We start from the raw sequence: 18,200 nt of genomic DNA, 5'->3' as shown, positions 1-18,200 counted from the left end.
TCTATTTGCTTTTATTTTTCGTGTACTTTTGAATTATCAACAAAAAAACGTCCTGTCTGAAAGTGCCGCCCCCAGACGTTCCGCCCGGGGGCGGTCCGCTCTCTCCCCCCCCCTAGCTTGGGGCGCAGTTGACAGCTTTTAGCTTTGCCAAGTCAGAATCAATCTAACTCTCACGTGTTTGAATCAGATTGGCCACTTTTTTTCAAATTTGTGATGGTTTAACAATAATGGCTGATGAACAAGGTGTGAAATATTTTGATTTCGACAACGCACTTGCAACCAATGGTGATGAGTAGGGCAACCAAATTTTTGACCTAAAAACTTGAAATTTTGACTTCATAATTTACAAATTTTGACCAATAACTTTATGCGTTTGCAACCCACATGCGAAATACAAAGCATATTAGAAATCAAACCGTTAGCGAAGGATATCTTCTTTTTCTAATAAAAAAAAATGTGGAAGACTCAACGACACCACAGCTAACGAACAGGTAACGAAAGTCACTCAAAAAAACTGCAAAAGATAAATATGGAGTGTCTTTAAATATCCCGAAATTACTGAGAGGAGGGTTCTGCAGTGTTATACTTCTAAGTAAAGACAAATTTGAGAACATCAGGAAGCTAAAACTTAATACCGTACTATATGTACAGTGTAATGGTTTGAGCATTCACCTAACCAAGAACAAAGACCACGTTACCTGCCTTTCACGCCTAGCCTACTTAATATTCAATCGTCAGTAGTGGGCGAAACAAGATTATTACTTAAGAAATTGCAACAAATGGATTATTAAGTCAGAATAGCAACAAAAATTCCAACAAAAACTCAGTATCAGTGTAGCTTTAATAAAATATCAATAGAGAGAAGAACAACTACGTTACCGGTAAAAAAAAATTTTGACCTAACCATAAAATTTGACTTTTTTTTACTTAATTACTTTGAAACCTCTTTTCTTGTCAGCCTGAAATTTAGTTTATGGACGTTTTATAAACTTTGAACAAGGCAGAAAAATGTTGACTTTTGGTTGCCCTAGTGATCAGTGAATGAGTCATCCCTGTCAGGAGTTGAACGTTACAGTTGAGATGCAATTAAATAATACCTTTCTCTGAATATCAACATAAACAAGTACCAGTGGTAGGCTACTTCATTTTTTTTCTATGAAGGTTTTTTGATTTTCATGAAAGCTATTCACTTTGTCATTTTACTGCCTTGTTGTTCTTTCAAGGTAAATTTAGCATCATTATTAGGCTACAGTATGATATAAAATATTTTAAAAACACTATCAATTTCTATCAAAAATGTAATTTTTTTGTAATGTAACTTTTTATCAGTATGTTTTTGTTGGGGGAAATTTGACATTAGGCTACCAACTTCGAACAAAAGAGAACAGCTCAAAAATACTGGTTGCAGCGATTTATAGGTGGAACATGACACCAGGACGGTCCTCAGTTGCATTAGTTCCTTTCACGCACTAACTAATTCAGATTTTTTTTCAAAAAATGCCATTTATAAAGATTTTTTTCAAATATTTTATCTTTGTAAGTAAAACCCTGTTTGAAAAACATAAATTTATATGCAAAATGTACATTTTTTCAAAATTGACAAAAAAAATTTTCTTCAGCGGAAAATTCCATAGGAGAAGGGAACATAATATTTCTGAACCCATAGAGTCGAAAATCAGATTTCTATCACCTACGGTTCACAAGTTAGCCCTATACTAATTTTATGGACTTGCCCCTTTTATTTGGCAACCTGTTTAAATAGCCAGGTCACCCAACTTTGGGCCGAGACTTCCATGTTGAGAAACGCTTCGTTAGAGAATTTCCAGACATGCATAAAGCGTTTCATTTCAATTTCTGTTTAATGTTTCACCATAGTTTTGCCAATTAAAGATCAATTTTATTCACACATTTCATGAAAGAATAGCACATGGCATCAAATCCGCCCACAATATGCAGTGTTAATTCCTAAAAATAGAATAAGCTACTGCTTTAAGTGAGTTGAGGTAGTTAGGCTGCTATAAATTAAAGACACAAAGCAAGGCGGAATATGAACAAAGCACTCAACAAATCAAGTCTATAATTCAAAGCAACGATTGGTGTTGATATAGTTAGTGCGGTACTTTGAGACTCAACTTGCAGCCTTCAGCAAATCAGAGCTTGTTAGTTGGCACAGGTATTATCGTCTAACAGTTCTCCTTAGAAAGACAATACTTATTTTAAGCAAAAGTAATTTGAATCGTGTACGCATAATGTTGTTTTGCCATACAAAAAAAGTAGAATGCAGTGTTTATGAGTTGTGTTTAAAAAAATGTTAAAATATTAGGTCTATTCATAGGGGTAAATGTATGAAAAATGAATGTTTGCCAATACAAAAGCCACGTTAGGTTCAATTAAACGATTTCTTTAGCACAAAAGTCGATAGGCTACCGTTGCAACACCATGATAAACCTTATCAGCGCATCCAATCGGAAAAGCTAACTTGTTGAAGGCTGGAGTGCTAATAAACAATGAAATAAAGGCGACAGTTTAACAACAGGCAAATTAACATAACGAATATAAACAGCACTGTTAGAAACGCGTGCACGCAAACTATACATAAATCGTTGAAAATATATTACAAAGGACATTACTGATACAAAAAGTGAAGAAATTTGCTCCTTTTTTGTGGCACGAAATCAATCAAATGAACACTTTATTTACACAGCACTCATTAAGTGATTGTGATCCAAATCCAATACAGGTCTTTTTTTCTGCTCAAATGATTGACGCAAAGTGGTTTCAAAATAAAAAAAAAAGGCCATAAACAAACAAAAGTGTTCTTCTCAATAAACACAAAGAAAAACAAACATACTTCCCTGAGAATGTCACGTGATAAAAAGTAAGCCAATTGCTTAGTGGTCTACCCCAGCAGACCAGACTACAGTCAGTGCTACCTCAGCTAACAAAGTTCGCCCTTGCTACATTGATTCAACGCCTACAGGCGCTAAATCAATGTAAAAACGCGGATCTTCTTAGTTGGAACATACTTCAAAGTTTGTACAAGCATATAAAGGATTCAATGCCATGGTATAACCTACTCTTCGCGCAAATTTACCAATATTATTAATGAAAAAAAGCTAATTCATAGGTCTTTTTCGGCCTACATTACATTTGTAAGGAAGTGATGGCAGTGAAAATAACTACAAGTTAAAAAAAATAACCGATCCTAACATCGATCGTCACACTTTTACAATTTCATACAAATGCACCTTCTATTTAAAATTGAAAACGTGGTACGTCAAATGCGTTATCAACAGCTTCATTCAATTTACTCGAATACTAGCCACCAAATTTGATTGTACAAATTCTATCGTAGTCCAGTTTAAAATACTTGCTGACCGGTCCATACTTGGTAACACCACAGAAAAATATATTTTGTTGCGGAGTTTTCTTAGAGTAAAAGTGAATAAAACACAAACTGAAATAGATTTTTATGGCTATTCAACAGACAGTTTCGTTTATTTAGTGGTTTAGTTTGTTGAGAACAAATCATCTTATTCGACAGTATGTAACATGAAGGCAAACTTTCATATCTGCAAAGCTATGTGAACATGACATGACTTTTCAGTATACAGCCAAGAATAATATATATCACTGTTAATTTTAGTTGCTGGTTACAGTAAAACAATCCCTCACTGCTGTTCACTAAAATAATGCATAAATTGTACACTGTAGCTTATAAAAGAATGAATAACATTTCAATGACTGACGATCGCACACTTCTGTTATTTCAACAATAAATATGAAGAGGTGATTAGAAATCAGAATTTCGCTTCAATCAGCCACAGCAGTGTAGAATTTGAGGTATAAGGGTTTCGAGGTTGGGGTGGTTTTGAAAAGGTAAAAAGTCAAATGTCATTGTTTTGAGGTACGTGGAGATGTGGAAAGAGAAGATACGTCTGAATCTTCTTTTGAAAACGATTGCTGAAGTTCTGAGTCTGTTGATTTGGATTTCGGTGATGCGTGCTTGACCGTACAATCCGCCACCAAATGATCAACAGACTTACAATGATGGCATCGTTTTGGCAATGTGGGAAACTTGCATTCTTTGGCATGATGTTTGTGTTCCCCACAATTGTAGCACCTAAAGAAACAAAAAAGGAAATTTGTGGTTTATCGTTATGGGTGTATGTTATTGAGCACAGCAAGTCAGTGCCTGCTTCTTAATACACGTCTTGGCTTGTGCATTCTGCAGTTGAGCAGTCTATTGAAACACAACCTAAAAAGTAAACATATTTAAACTAAAAAATTAAACTGCGTTAAACAGCTCTGCACAACACCAAGTGGATGAAATAATTCACGCGCAACAACACACAACTTTACTGATTGAGGTTACAGCGTTGTAAAAAAACACGTACAAAATCGTCAGTTTTTAAAAAGGGCTTAACAGCATGACGACAGAGATTGCACCTATATCGCCTACCAACCCGAGTCTCCGTCACAGTACTACAACCCACCAGAATATCATTCAACAAACTCTCATAAAGTAACAATAAATCACAGTTGTATTCAGTAAAAATATTATTTTTTTATTGACGGTACCTGTAAGACTTTTTACTTCGATTTGGTCTTTTCTCAGTTCCTTGGCAGTCCTCTCCTGTTGGACCCTTAACAAGAATAGCTTCCCATCCCAGCTTCGACCGTTTGTATGACACCCGTACACGCTCGCCTTCAGCTAGGCTACGGAAGCCAGACATTTGAATTTTTGACTGCAAATAATAAGACATCATCTTAGATTTTAAAACAAATATTTGTACATCTTCCACCAAAATACACTTCATCAACCAATAGAAGTAACAGGCCATCACTTCAAAAAAAAAACACCTTTAACAACTTGAAATCAACTAATTTTTTGTAAAGTCTCTAAATGTATTGCACACTTGGTCTTGAGTGTTCACTATGTCATATTTGGAAAAACACGTCTTAAAAATGTTAATCGGCAGATGGCGCAAGAGAGAAGAAAACAGTTAGTGAATAGACACTCTCAGAAACAGCGTTTCCCAGTATCGCTGTTGATTTTTGCTATAGGCTACTCATCTGCCAAGAAAGCCACTTCTTTGGGTATTTTTTTCACTGTACTGCTGCATAAAAGGATAGGTCTGCCTGGCGAAAAAATAACCTGCCGATTTGAGGTGCTTCACACTGAATGTTTATTTGCGGAATGCGACAATTTTTCATAATTTAAACTGGCTGGCTGAAACAGGCTGTCATGCTGTATCTGTCAACCAACGTTCCTAAAGAACAACAGGTTTTCGTATTAGACAGATAATTTGGATGATGATGATAGGCTACCACAAATATATTTACTTATAACCTTTACGTATGCACAAATTTGCAAAAAAATCTCATTTTGAAATCCTAATATCCTATGCTTTGAAGATGGACTTAACAATCAATAGCGTCAGCAGTTAACAAAGCCTTTAAAATGATGCGCATTAACAGCGAAACAATTTAAACTTTTAAGCGAAAATCTACCAAGATGTGTAGATTACTTTGAAGGGGAATGAATTCGTTGCAGAAGTTAAAAGCTTGTAGATAAAAGTAAAATTAAAAAAAAACTGTCATAAACAAAGTTTAAATAGTAACACTAGGCTGTAGATTCAATATTTATTTTGTAAATTAGCGTTGTTTTTAAGTTAAATAAAACCAAACTCTGGCTACAACAATTTATTTAACTTGAACATGAATCTGCAAAATAAATATAGAAATCAGAAAATCCCTCAAAAATTAAAAAACGAACTAGCCAAACTAAAACATTAACGACCTAACAGGTGCAAATAAAAACTTTGACCACAATCAAGATTTTCACCAAAAGTGAATCGCAACAGCAATAGGCTTTGTGGTAAGTCATCAACGTGTTGGCTTTAGACATTGTAGCACAAGCCGAAGTTTCCCTTTAGTTCATTGTCCTGTAGCACAGGGCTTCTCAAACTATGGGTCGCGACCCCAAATGGGGTCGCGTAATGAAATTTTGGGGTCGCAATGAAATAGTTTAATTTAGTCTAGTGCCGGTAGGTTATAGTCTTGCCATGATGTTAATTGACCGCAACCGTCCGCGTGAAATGTCGAATGATAAAATATAACCAATCGTAACAATTGATGCATTGTTACGCTATCATTGCTGTAACAAGGAATGCATACCCAAACTTTTCTGACCTAGAAGCGGCATTCTCAAAACTCACCACCATCAAGTGTAAAAACCGATCCTCTCTGGAAACTGTTGAAGATGCTATTCGCTGTGCTTTGTCTTGTATCATTCCACGAATGGATCACTTGTGCAAGAAACATCAAGCGCATCCATCCCATTAAATGATTTGTTTTTGTTTACTTTTCATCATGTTAGCGGATTTTTGTGATTCGTGAATTGGGTGCATTTGTATTGTTTTGTTATAGTCTCAATTAGGGTCGGATTATTCGTGTGTTATTTCTTGTTTTCAATCGTTGCTTTTTTTCATGTTTCATTGTTGTTGTTTTCATGCTCCTTTCGATATTGTTTTACTACTTCAGTAAGAGAATTATGAAGTAAGCCAAAAAGAACCGAAACAAGTTGAGACAAAAGAATTAACCCCGTATTAATGTCATTAATGTGGATGTCCCCGTAATGGGGTCGCATAGAAATAGATTTTTCAAAATGGGGTCGCAGAACAAAAAAGTTTGAGAAGCCCTGGTGTAGCATACAAAGCTTTCTTGTTATCCAGCCGTGGACGTGCTATTATACTTACTGTATAGCAACGTCTACACTCCAGCACTCATCCAGCAGCCTGTATCATGATTAATCGAAACTGATTAAATTCAATCCATTCCGGTTTGAGATAATACTTAAATTGTTTTGGACAGCTCCTGTTGCAGCATACTCATAGGAAAATTCTTTTCAAAGATAAAATTATGCAGCCCGCTGTGGCATATCCACAGATGCTGGAAATTACTGTATATTTTAATTTAAACCGCTCATAAGTTACTCATCAGCTTGAAGACAACAATGAAACAAGAAATTGTAACTCCATAGCCTGTTTTTGTGAAGAAAGGAGCGTTCTTTCTGGGCTATCAGCACAAAGCTGAGTAGGCTACTCAATAGTGGTAGTACAGCGAGCAATTGCGATTCGCCAGTCATAACGGTGTAGCTTCCACACTAGAAGTTCATTTTATTTCTGACCAAAGCAAAAAGTCATATGTTATTTTGTCCAGTGTTGTTGTTTCCCTATCAATAAAAAAACCTAACATTGTATGTTATTGTAGCCTATTACTGTTTTATGTCACTTTTTTTTGTGTTTTGTTTTTTGATGAATAAACAATTAATTGATTGATCTTGCGAAAAGTTTGCCAACCACAGCATGACTGTAAAATACTGTCATCTCCTAAAACAGCTCTGTTGATTTTACATGTGAAATATTTCTTTGTCTTGGTTGAGCAAAACATTTATTATATTTTTATGATTACAAGAGATTTTCAACTACACGGCAACGGTGTGCCACTATAAAAGTTTCTACCACGTGGGTAGGCCTATATTGTATTTGTGCACACTACTTTGTAGAAAATTAATACAAAAGAAAATATATCTAAAACGTAAAGGTTGTGATTAATGTATGAAATGTAAAGGTATGTGTACTGTGTAGCTAACTCCATGCTACTTAAAGTAGGCCCTAAGCATTTTCACGCTTGACATTTGGGGTAAGCAGTGCACACTGCACACAGGAGGTTGAAAAGGGAAAGATTGTTTCCTTGAAAGAGTAAAAAAACTAGGTCCCTCTTTCATATTTGTTGCCAAGCTAATAAACCAGATAGGACGATTCAGGGATGACGGGTTAAGCTCCCAAAATGTGTTTGACCCTTTTGTTGCACACTGCATATGGTTAAACAACAAAGCTTTGAAAAATTAAATAAACACAGTAACGATAAAACAACATCGAAGACGGTAACAGAAAAGTAAGTTTTCGCAGTAAACCATCTGTCTTTTACACTCAAGAGTTATTCAAAAGAAGCGCGCTTACTTTGTTAACCAATCAGCGTCATGATAGAATGGCATGAAAATCTGCAGTCGGCCGGGAATTAACTAAATATTTAAACACTTAGAGCAGGGGTTCCCAACCTTTTTTACACCGTGGCCTCCTTTGAAAATTTTGAAAAATCAATGGCCCTCTGAAAAAACTGAGTAACGTCTTTTTAATTAAAAAACTTGTTTATACAGTAACCGGTACCGGTACTAGTATTTTTATTAAATTTATTTCGTTTGTTACATAGTGTTGGAGTGAACTAGATGATAAATTCAGAAAATTATTATTTTTCAAATTTTTCCATGGCTCCCTTGAAAAAGGCTCATGGCCCACTAGGGGGCCATGGCCCCCAGGTTGGGAACCCCTGACTTAGAGGTTAAGAAAAATGATTAGAGCAAAAATTTTTACGAACACATTGTTACATTAAAATATTGATTCGTATCTATTGTGATATTAACACATACACTGAAGCCCTAGAACTTTAATCTCTCGCAAAATCGTCACACGCTGTTCAAAAACATGGTGAGGTTACACGTAATGATGTACGGAGGGAGAGGGCATAGTGCTATGTCTCCATCCCTTTAAAAGTTAGTCAGGCCGCCAAAAATGTTGTGTCAATCAGCATTCAGTACAAATAATTCCATCACTGAGATAGAACAGAAAAACTACCATTTTGGGAGCGACATGCATGGCAAGAGTTAATGTTCTTGGGTCTGAATGTAGCTTGTATCCAGCAAACTGTGGGAAATATGATTGGTGAGCAGTGACCTAGGTTTAGTTTTGTGTCAGGGGTGGGGATGGGGACAGACGTGCATAAGTATATCACAAAGGCCACATTTTTATACAAACGCCATAACTAGCCTATGTTTAAGCAAAAGTTGAAAAGGTGGGAGCATTAAATTTTCTGAAGGACTTAGTAGAAATCTAAATTTAAGCAAAGGATTGTAAGTAATTTCATTGTAAATCTCATTTCAAGTAACAATCTTTGCTTCATAAAAGTAACGTTACTCTCTTCACCAACAAAAGCTGTTACGCAGAAAGCCAGCTTGCAGCCAATTTAACATTTCCTTGCCAAATTGCGGAGCGCCATCGTCATTCTATGTACTCATCTACCATTGGTTCAAAAAGGACATATGCCAAACTACTTATCGTCAGCAGAGGAATGTTCTAATCGCAGTAGTAAAAGGAAATCACGATGCCGTGGTTGTTTGTCCAGCTCTGGTGGTAATGCGTCACGCTCGAATGGCGTTAGAGCCTGTATGTCCAGCAGTTCTCTCAACTTGTTTACGAAAGCGATCGACCGTTCACTGTATTTAGGTCAGTCCAGTTCTCATTAATTGCTGCCGTTTGCAAACTTGCTCTGTCAGCTCGATTTAACTTTTCCTCCTTTCATTCATAAAAGTGCAGCTAACACACTGTGCAAGCAATGAAGTTGTTGACTGACTTAATTTTACAGCCACAGTTATACGACAAACTTCAAACAAAATATCGAATTGGATCCAGCACATATCAGCAGCCAGACCTTATCACAAGGGGAGTAACCAGTTTATAGGAGGGGACATAAAAAAGATAATTGCAACTTTAAGGGTGACGAAACAAACTCCAGAAAATCTAGCCTGCCAAATCCACGGGTTGCTATGGGGGCCTAGTTGCTGCATCTACAATAAATTGAAATGTGACGAACAAGCTACATGCCATCATAGGCCTACTGGTTTAACAAGCCGACTACCCGTAATTCACAAAAATACATTTTCATGGGAGGCCTTCTACGAAAATTTAAAGCAACCAGTATCGCCTTTCAAGTTATTGTTAGAAGAGCAAACGCTGTTTAAAAGGGGTTCAACTGGCCATATTCAGGGATTGTTGAAATACCACACGACGCCCTTGAAGCAGTTGTTCGAAACAGTCACATTTTGCGATAAAAGTTAACAAACTTCATAGTTGGCATCATGAGGGTGTGGCGAATGGCACGAAAATGGCGACATATCATATTTGACTAACTCTTAAGGCAAATTTTCAGTCTGACTTAAAATATAACATAAAAACCTGGCCCAGATTTTTATTTGCTGGAAGTTCGCCTCTTGCCTGCTGTCAGTAACGTCCATGTCAAGGTTAATTTTTAAAGTTGTGCATACTTAATCTCAAACTAGGAAAAAGTTTCGAATTGGTTGCAAATGCTCCAAATTAGCAGTGTTAAAAATTGATACATCGTCGTTCTCGAATCTATTTATCATTTGTTTTTATGTATTTCCGCTTTTATTTCAATTTATAGCCAGCCAGTCATCTGGAACAGGCCCTACGAGTGTAGAAATGCCTCGCAAAACCTGCACCAAAAACATAACCCCACGATGATCACGATGCTCTTTTTTCAAAAAGAAGCCAAGACAAAGAATTTACGTTGAAAAAAAAAACACTGCTTTGTGCACAATGTGCAGCCCTGCGTTGCTGATGAATTTATTACAAAATATTTTGGAATTGTTCGCGAGTCTGCAAATCCACCATCCTTACAATGTATTGCTGCAAACTGAAATAAACAGTCCTACAAAGATTATCCTATCATTGCTAAATACTGATATCGTTGCAACTTTCCAAGTTTGTGAAAAAAACAAGCAACTTGATTTAACAAATAAACTCGAAACCCAAGCTTTACGAATATAGTAGAACCATACGTTTAGTCCAAACCAGGGCTATGTTAATCGTCCGCTAAGTCCCCCGGTCGGGGGGCACGACTATTTAGGGGCCCACTCTGTTTACTGTTTCTTGACTGTCTAAAAATACAGAAGTTCGAAAATATAACAAACGCATTAAATCATGCAAGGTCATATTCACTGCTTTCCAAGCCCCGGTTGAGGGCCCACCTCCGTCTCTAGAGGGCCACGCATATTTAGTTCGTGCATCGTTTTTGGCTTGTAATTGTAGGCTACATGTAACATTTAATATATAGTCTCATTTTTTTCGACTTTTGAAAAAAAATTTGCTTGCTACGCTCGCTCACAGGCCCGGATTTAGGGGGGGCAGAGGGTGCAGGTGCCCCCCCCCCGACGTGGGAAAATGTAATTTTGTGTTATTTTTTCTTTCTTTCAGCCTTTGACGTTTCTGCAAAATGCTGTGCAGTGCTGGATTATTGCTACTGTAGACGTAGAGGTGGTTATGGCGCGCGAAAAAATTTTTTGCACGGGGCCCCTCGATCTAAAACTGCCCCGGGCCCCCCATCAGCTAAATCCGGCCCTGCTCGCTCAACCACATTTCATTCACCTAATCAGCGACCTTGGGCATGTATAGTTTCACAAGTGCATTAAGGGGGTAGGTTAAAACGTTTTTTATGTCTTAGAAAAAAAAACTAACAAAAAAATGCAATATTCCGAAGTAAACACTGTTCACTCAAATAGCTTAGTTAATTAATACTGCAATTAAGTTGATAAAATTCAGTGTTAACAAAGATTTGAAATCCTTCTGTAGTGGTAAATGAAGTTTTTTTTTAAATGGTAGGCTAACTTAAATTTTAAACTAAAGCTTCTATCCAAATCCAATTTTAATTTGGTTACAAAGCGACCGATGGTTACATACAAAGTGCGCGTCTTAATAAAAATATATAATTGCGCCCAAAATTGCTTAAAAAATAATTAAAACAACATGATACTTGTCAACATTTTTTGGGGGGCAAAGCTCAAACACTCTCTATCTCACTTTACTTTTTCAGACATAAAGTTCTACATTGTCCTTTCATCTTATAAATTTTTCTTTATTAACTCTGGTTCTTCCACACTTTTTTTTTCAAATCTGCCACCATATTGTCGGTAGGCCTATATTTATTAGTTTTTAACTCTTAGAGTTTTTACTCCATGCTCAATGATGAGTGTGAATTTTTTTCCCTACATTGAAAGAGTTTGCGACCCTTACCTAACGCTATCTTGTTCTATTTTAAAAGTCATCACTAAACTTCAGGGCCAACTAGGGGATTTTGGGAGGGAGGAGGCAAGGTGGTGTTCAACTGTTCATACGGCTCTGGTCGAAATTATGTTCAGTGATTACTGATTAGGTTTAACGTGTTGATTTTGCACAACTTCAGAATGTCTAAAAAAAAATCTAGCCAGCAAATCAGTTTTTTTTTCCATTGTGCTATGTAAAAACCAACTGCTGATTTGATAGTTCAGTTTGTTTTTATTTCTGACCATCACAACGAAAAAAACAAAAAAATATATGACAAACATAGCAGAGGTCCAGAAAAAAGTAGCAGCGAAAAAGCAGCAGTAGTAGTTCGCTGCTTTGAAGATGCAAAAAGTAAAAATAAGCCTCTTTCATGCCTTGCAACACATTTTTATGGATAGCCTACTTAAAACTTATGTAGGCCTACTTTTGACCTTCTGAACTAGTCAATCTACTGAATTTTTTAAGACATAGCCTATTTCACAACCAATAAGTTGGTGTTAGGTAGTTTTGGAATTGCTAACCAAACGTGATAAAAAAAAAACGAAAAAACAAAAGTAATGTTTGCACTAAAGTCAAAAATGGCTTTGAAAGTAATACGATAAATTTCTGTAATAAAAATGTTTCCATTTGCAAGTTGGTGTTTTATTTGATTCGCATTGGATTCCACGGATTTGCTCTGAAAATCAAAGGGAGATGTCCTTCTGAATGTAATTAGGGTAAGCAGTTTGAACATTTTCTTGGTAATTAAACTGTTTGTACCAAAACCTTGAATGATGAAAACGATAAAAAGTATTTTCTATAAAAACAGATTTACTTGACAGGGCAGAAGTAGCATACAGCCTCCACTGCAAGCTGAAAACAAAATCAAGTCATCCAAAAAAATTGAAGTGTGGAAATTTTGAGTTGTTTTCAAATACCGGTACAGTAGTTTCAAAAGTTAGGTTAAATTCATATCTGTAGTTTAAATTCATGGATTCATTGACTACAGTGTGGTGTAGCCTGCTGACCTTTTTTTTTAACAACGTGCATGGCTTACCCCAACGGTTCTTAACAGGTGCGCAGCGACGCACTGGTGCATCATGAAAGATTGCCAAGTGCTTCTCAAACAAATTGAACAGTAATTTTTTAAAAATATTGTATAATTTTTAGAATTAGGGACAGAAAGAATGTGTTCTCTGAATCTGAGGCAACGAAATGGGTAGGTTAGCTTATTGGGTGGTGTGATATTTTGTTGAAGTTGGAGCCAACATTTTTTTTTAACGAAAGGTTGTGTTGTCTGTTTTCATAGTTTGAAATTAATTATTGCATAATGAAAGGCTTTTTTATATTTTTTTTCTTTTGTTTTGTCGTATCACATTGAGCATACAGTACTTTGAAGATAATGCAACTATGAGGCTTATGTAATGAACATTGCAAGCAATTTAAGAGAAATACACGTATACTAAAATTTTTTCCCCAGGTGTACACGAAGCAAAAAATTTCGCCCGTTGCCCCACCACATTTTCAGAGGTCTACTGGTAGGCTACGCCCTGAGGTAAAAAAGTTAACACTGGGCTGTCTTAACACAAATTAAGGACAGGATTTTGACCAGAAATGAACATGTAGGCTGAGCTCTATTTACATATTTCGTTATAATATCGATTTAAAATAGATGCATGTTGATTGTTGATGGATAATGAAAAATTGCAATTTGGAATTTTTTCACAGAAAAAAGGGACGTTTCCAAAAAGTGCTTCAGAAACGCCAGTTTATCGGGTTGCTTTTTGATTAATATTAATGTGATTGAATCATAAAAAGTTGTATTTTTAAACATAAATTGATAAATAAAGCTGTGGTTTATTGTTGTTTGTCTTTACACCTTCATTTCCAAAACAGCACAATTAAAGATTTACAATGCTTTGCTATGCTGTGGTGGTCATCTGCGTGCATTTCAGTATCAACCAAGACATAACGTGGGCATACAGCATGCTACAACTCTTGACCAGATCGAAAAGTTTAGTTTAAAATTTTAACTGTTTGTTTTAAGGCAATCATTTGACTGGACCTGGCTGCCCTGCTAGTTTTCTTTGTTATGGTGCAACTACAAGACACGTTGTTTTGACGTCACTATAAAACTTGATGTCTCAATGGACGCCTGCGGCTTTACAATTTAGATGGTCTCTAACGATCACATACAGCATCAAAAGGTTTCTTATTGGCCCACCGACACGATCTACCTTTGGCGCCTTGGCGGTAATACACTTGTCACAGCCTTGTGATTCTTACCAGCGCGCTTTTTTACAAACCAAGAAAGTGAAAACAAAATTTGTTGCTTTTTGTTTCGTTTGAAAACTTCTCAAACTAGATTTGTTTCGTTTCGAAGCCTCAGCAACTTCGTTTCGTCATTCGCTCGAAACAAATGTAGGCTACCAAAGCGCCATAACATTCAAAACATTTCCCTTGAGTCATATTCTTTGAAGCTTTACCAACTCTTCGAGCTCGTGGTTATTCGAAACAAAACGATCAAATTTGTTAATACAAAAATTCTTTATCTCGGTTTTTATTACTAGGCAGTGAGTCTAGTTATTTTAGATAAGAATTTTGTTTCGGCCAAATCAACTTCTGCCGAACAAGCCCTGCAGATGCATATTAAGCATGTTTTTCTAAGACATAATCAAATGTTCTTGAGTATTCACTTACTAATGACCAATCTAATGCTGTTGATACCTTCACCATTAAACCATGGAGTCAGGAAAATATGTAAAGCAAATTATAGTGCAGCAATGCCTTAATCTACAATACTATGGGACTGGTTCAAGCTCACTTATAAAAAAATGTTTACAGTGTATCTATTCAGAAAAAAAGAAGAATGACAGCATAACTCGGTAGCAAACGCACTAAATTTTACCTGGTACACAAATACGTCTTTTTGATCTTCGACGCTGTCTCCATCAGGAGTGATAAATCCAAAGCCTTTAGCCACGTTAAACCATTTGCATGTTCCTGCACTCAAATGCAATAAATTTAAGATCAATAGATGAAATACGTTTTGTAGCTAGCATCTCAACCTGCAAACGTGACAAGGCGACGCATCTACGTCAGCAAGTTACTTTGTAAGTTATAGAATTAGCTTTTGAACACTGAAAAAATATATTTTATATTGAAGATTTGAATCATCAGTTTGCTTGTGAAATCAATAAATTCCCAGAGATTCAAATGTAGAAACTCTGGAAAAAGCAAACAGTCAACTACAGTAATTGGGAGTAGGTAAAATGTATTTTGTAAATAATGCCAAATCTTGAAACAGTATTGAAGTGATTGTATCGATTGCAAACTATACAAACATATTTATCAAAGCTAAATTGTCCAAACTCTGATATCAACAATCTTAAGCAAGGCTTACCAAGGCATTCATATACATTTTCGTCATCTGCAGGTTCATCATTGGGATCTGCTCCTTGCGCATGAGCTGAGGTTTTACTCGGAGAAGGATCTTTTGAAGAGGATTGCAAATGGTTAGACTTTATGTTTGATGAATCTTTTGAGGATGATTCTTTACTCGATATTTTTTCGGAAGAGTTAACTTGGTCTGAAGAAACAAACGAGCGTGAAAGACAAAATGTCACCACAATCCTCCTAAGTTCAAACTTAAAAGCCTTTTCCGAGGCTACATTTCCATGTACCGTGGTATTTTTCATAAGCATAACCAGGCTACATCATTTTGAACTGAACAAAAATCAATTAAAGCAAAAAAATCTAAATGTTGAAAAAATATCGGAACACATACAAGGGTTCCTCAGACACATTGTAGTCTGTGCCGGTGGCTTAACGCTACGGACTGATCCACGACTGAAGGGCGTGTGCAGGAAAGGCCCATCGGTTGAGTTTTACGTCTCAATTTTTGGGGACACGTGACCAAGTGCTCCCCTTGACTCCGCTGCATGGAGAAAACCTCATACTTGGCATCTCACATGAAGAGGTGAAGGAATATTTTTACAGCGTCATTCAGTCTTTAACATACTTGTGGCAACAAGCAAAACTGCAAAAAAACACCTGGGCAGCTGGTGACCGAAAAACAGCTCTAAAAAATGCGAAACATGATGAATATACATTTTAAAAATTCAAGCATTAGGTTTTATTTAATAAACTCAATAATTTTAGTCTTAGCTGCTGACAAGTATGCAATACCAATACACGGCTGCTATAAATGTCATAAAAACATAAAGATGTTGGGGATAGGTAAAAAAATAAACACTGTCGCTTTTTTCTATTATTTTTCTACTTGCAATCACAATAAAAAGAAATAAACTCTTTGTCAAATTCTGAAATTAAGAGCTAGCCTACAATATATTATGATTTTGTGAACATTTGTTCCTTGTAATAACACTGATAATTTTTTCAACAAAAGCCATGCAAAATATCATCCTAGTTTAAATTGTCGAGTATTACATGTATTTATGATTGAAGATTGGGAAATAGATTGTTTCCAGCAAACTTTGAAAAGCTAATAAATTTATAATATAATATGAGTGCAGAACAGTAGGCTACAGCAACATCATTGGCTCAAACTTAATTTAAAAGCAAAACAATATGTCTTTATTGCAGCTTGTATTGGTTACTGCATCATCACGATTCACGATTAAACTCTCACAAAACTTACCTAGATTTTTAGTAATTTTTTCTACAGCTTGGTTTTCAACATCTGGGTTTTCAACATCTGACGACTGCAACTGGACTGATTTTTGGTCCGGAGAAGAATTCTCTGACGCAGAATCTTTACCCGGACTTCCTAAGATTAACACCATTTGTACTGAATTCAACACAAAAATAAAGAAGGTTCATTCAACAAAACCTAACTCCGGGAAAACTGGAAAAAAGCAACTTATCTATAAACTTTATGAAGTACTTGTGCAACAGACGAAAACAAGCGACTGTTTCTTCAAACATTTGACACTATCAGATTCAAGTCGCCAGGCTGTGATTTTTAAACGTGAAGATTAATTGGTGCATGATGCCGCAAGTATCAAGCAGAACAAGAAGCTTTTTGTTGCTCACTGTATCTCTCGTGGACGTCACTATAATAGCATCTGAAACACTAGGCCTCATATCTAGGCAGCAAACAAAATTGTCATATTGACTGTTTTAATGTAAATCTGAACGTTTTTTTTTAATGTGTGGGTTTGGCAGGCTTTTTTGACTTTTGCAGTTTGATATATTTTTGGAGTTTTTTTTTTCAGCATTGTAAATAGTTTACATCAGGTTTGAAAAGGCAGCTTTTCCCGAATCTTGACGATGCTTTTCACAATATTGCATTTTAGGCTAATTTTGTCGGCAGCATGATTATTACCTTAGCCTAAGGTGTTGCGACCGTGCCATATTTTAACCTGAGAATCTATCAAAAAACGACAAATTTCTAAAAAGTTGACATTAAAACCGCCAATATTACAATCCTGTTAGCTGCCTAGATATGAAGCCAAGTGTTTGGCTTCCAGTCCAGATGCTATTATAGCGACGTCCACGAGAGATAAAGTGAGCAAAAAGTTCCTTGTTCTGCTTGATACTTGAAACATATGCTTCAGGAGGTACATGTACCCAAAAAGATAGGCTTAACTTTATGCAATACAAAAAAGTATTGCGGTCCTTGAGTTGCTTCACAAGCATTCACTTGGCCCTCAGAGGCCAGAGCAATGTGAGTTTGAGACTCTTGCTTTAAATCATCAGAAGTGGCATTCATTTTTGTCATCACAATGCAATGTAGAAAATATATCAAAACGAGAGAGTATTCAAAAGGCATGGAGATAGAAAATGAATTATGTACTTATGGCGAAAAAGCTTGGATCAATACCAGAAATGCGATAAATCGATCGCAATATTTCAAATATGAACTCAGAGCCCTGAAATGCATGCATCACAGCTTGGAAAAATATTTCAAATGCGACTGTAAGAGAGAAATGAATAATTTCTTCTAAAAATTAATGCAAGCAATGCATTTGAAAACATTTATGAAAACCTGAAATAAAGTAAAGTTGAATGAAGCCCACGCTTTTTCAGAACGTACATATTTCAGTAGTCTCCAACTGCAAGCATGAAATACCTGTCATGCTTGGAGACTTGCACCGACGTCCACAATATGTCACGTGATACAGAGAAAAACAAAAAGATTAACTGCATGACTGAATCGTGGAATAACAGACTGACCACCAGCAGAGAGATTCTTGAAGTCAATGATCGACAAAGCAATTATAAACAAGCGTTCAAACT

At 36.2% G+C, this 18,200-nt stretch overlaps 1 protein-coding gene across 1 annotated transcript; it reads right to left on the bottom strand.

Annotated features, from left to right (window-relative positions):
- Positions 1–3,894: 3,894 nt before the first annotated feature.
- LOC145787173 (protein lin-28 homolog A-like) lies at positions 3,895–15,460 on the bottom strand. The gene is made up of 4 exons (XM_082598899.1): positions 15,343–15,460; positions 14,848–14,942; positions 4,582–4,748; positions 3,895–4,123 (listed from the first exon to the last, which is right to left on the bottom strand). The coding sequence occupies exons 3-4, from the start codon at positions 4,734–4,736 to the stop codon at positions 3,895–3,897; spliced, it is 384 nt and encodes a 127-aa protein (XP_082455025.1). The 5' UTR covers positions 4,737–4,748; positions 14,848–14,942; positions 15,343–15,460.
- Positions 15,461–18,200: the final 2,740 nt, after the last annotated feature.

The sequence above is a fragment of the Aplidium turbinatum genome, chromosome 18 (genome assembly GCF_918807975.1).
Source record: "Aplidium turbinatum chromosome 18, kaAplTurb1.1, whole genome shotgun sequence".
In the NCBI taxonomy this organism is placed as follows: domain Eukaryota; kingdom Metazoa; phylum Chordata; class Ascidiacea; order Aplousobranchia; family Polyclinidae; genus Aplidium; species Aplidium turbinatum.
This window is presented reverse-complemented; position numbering and strand designations above follow the sequence as displayed.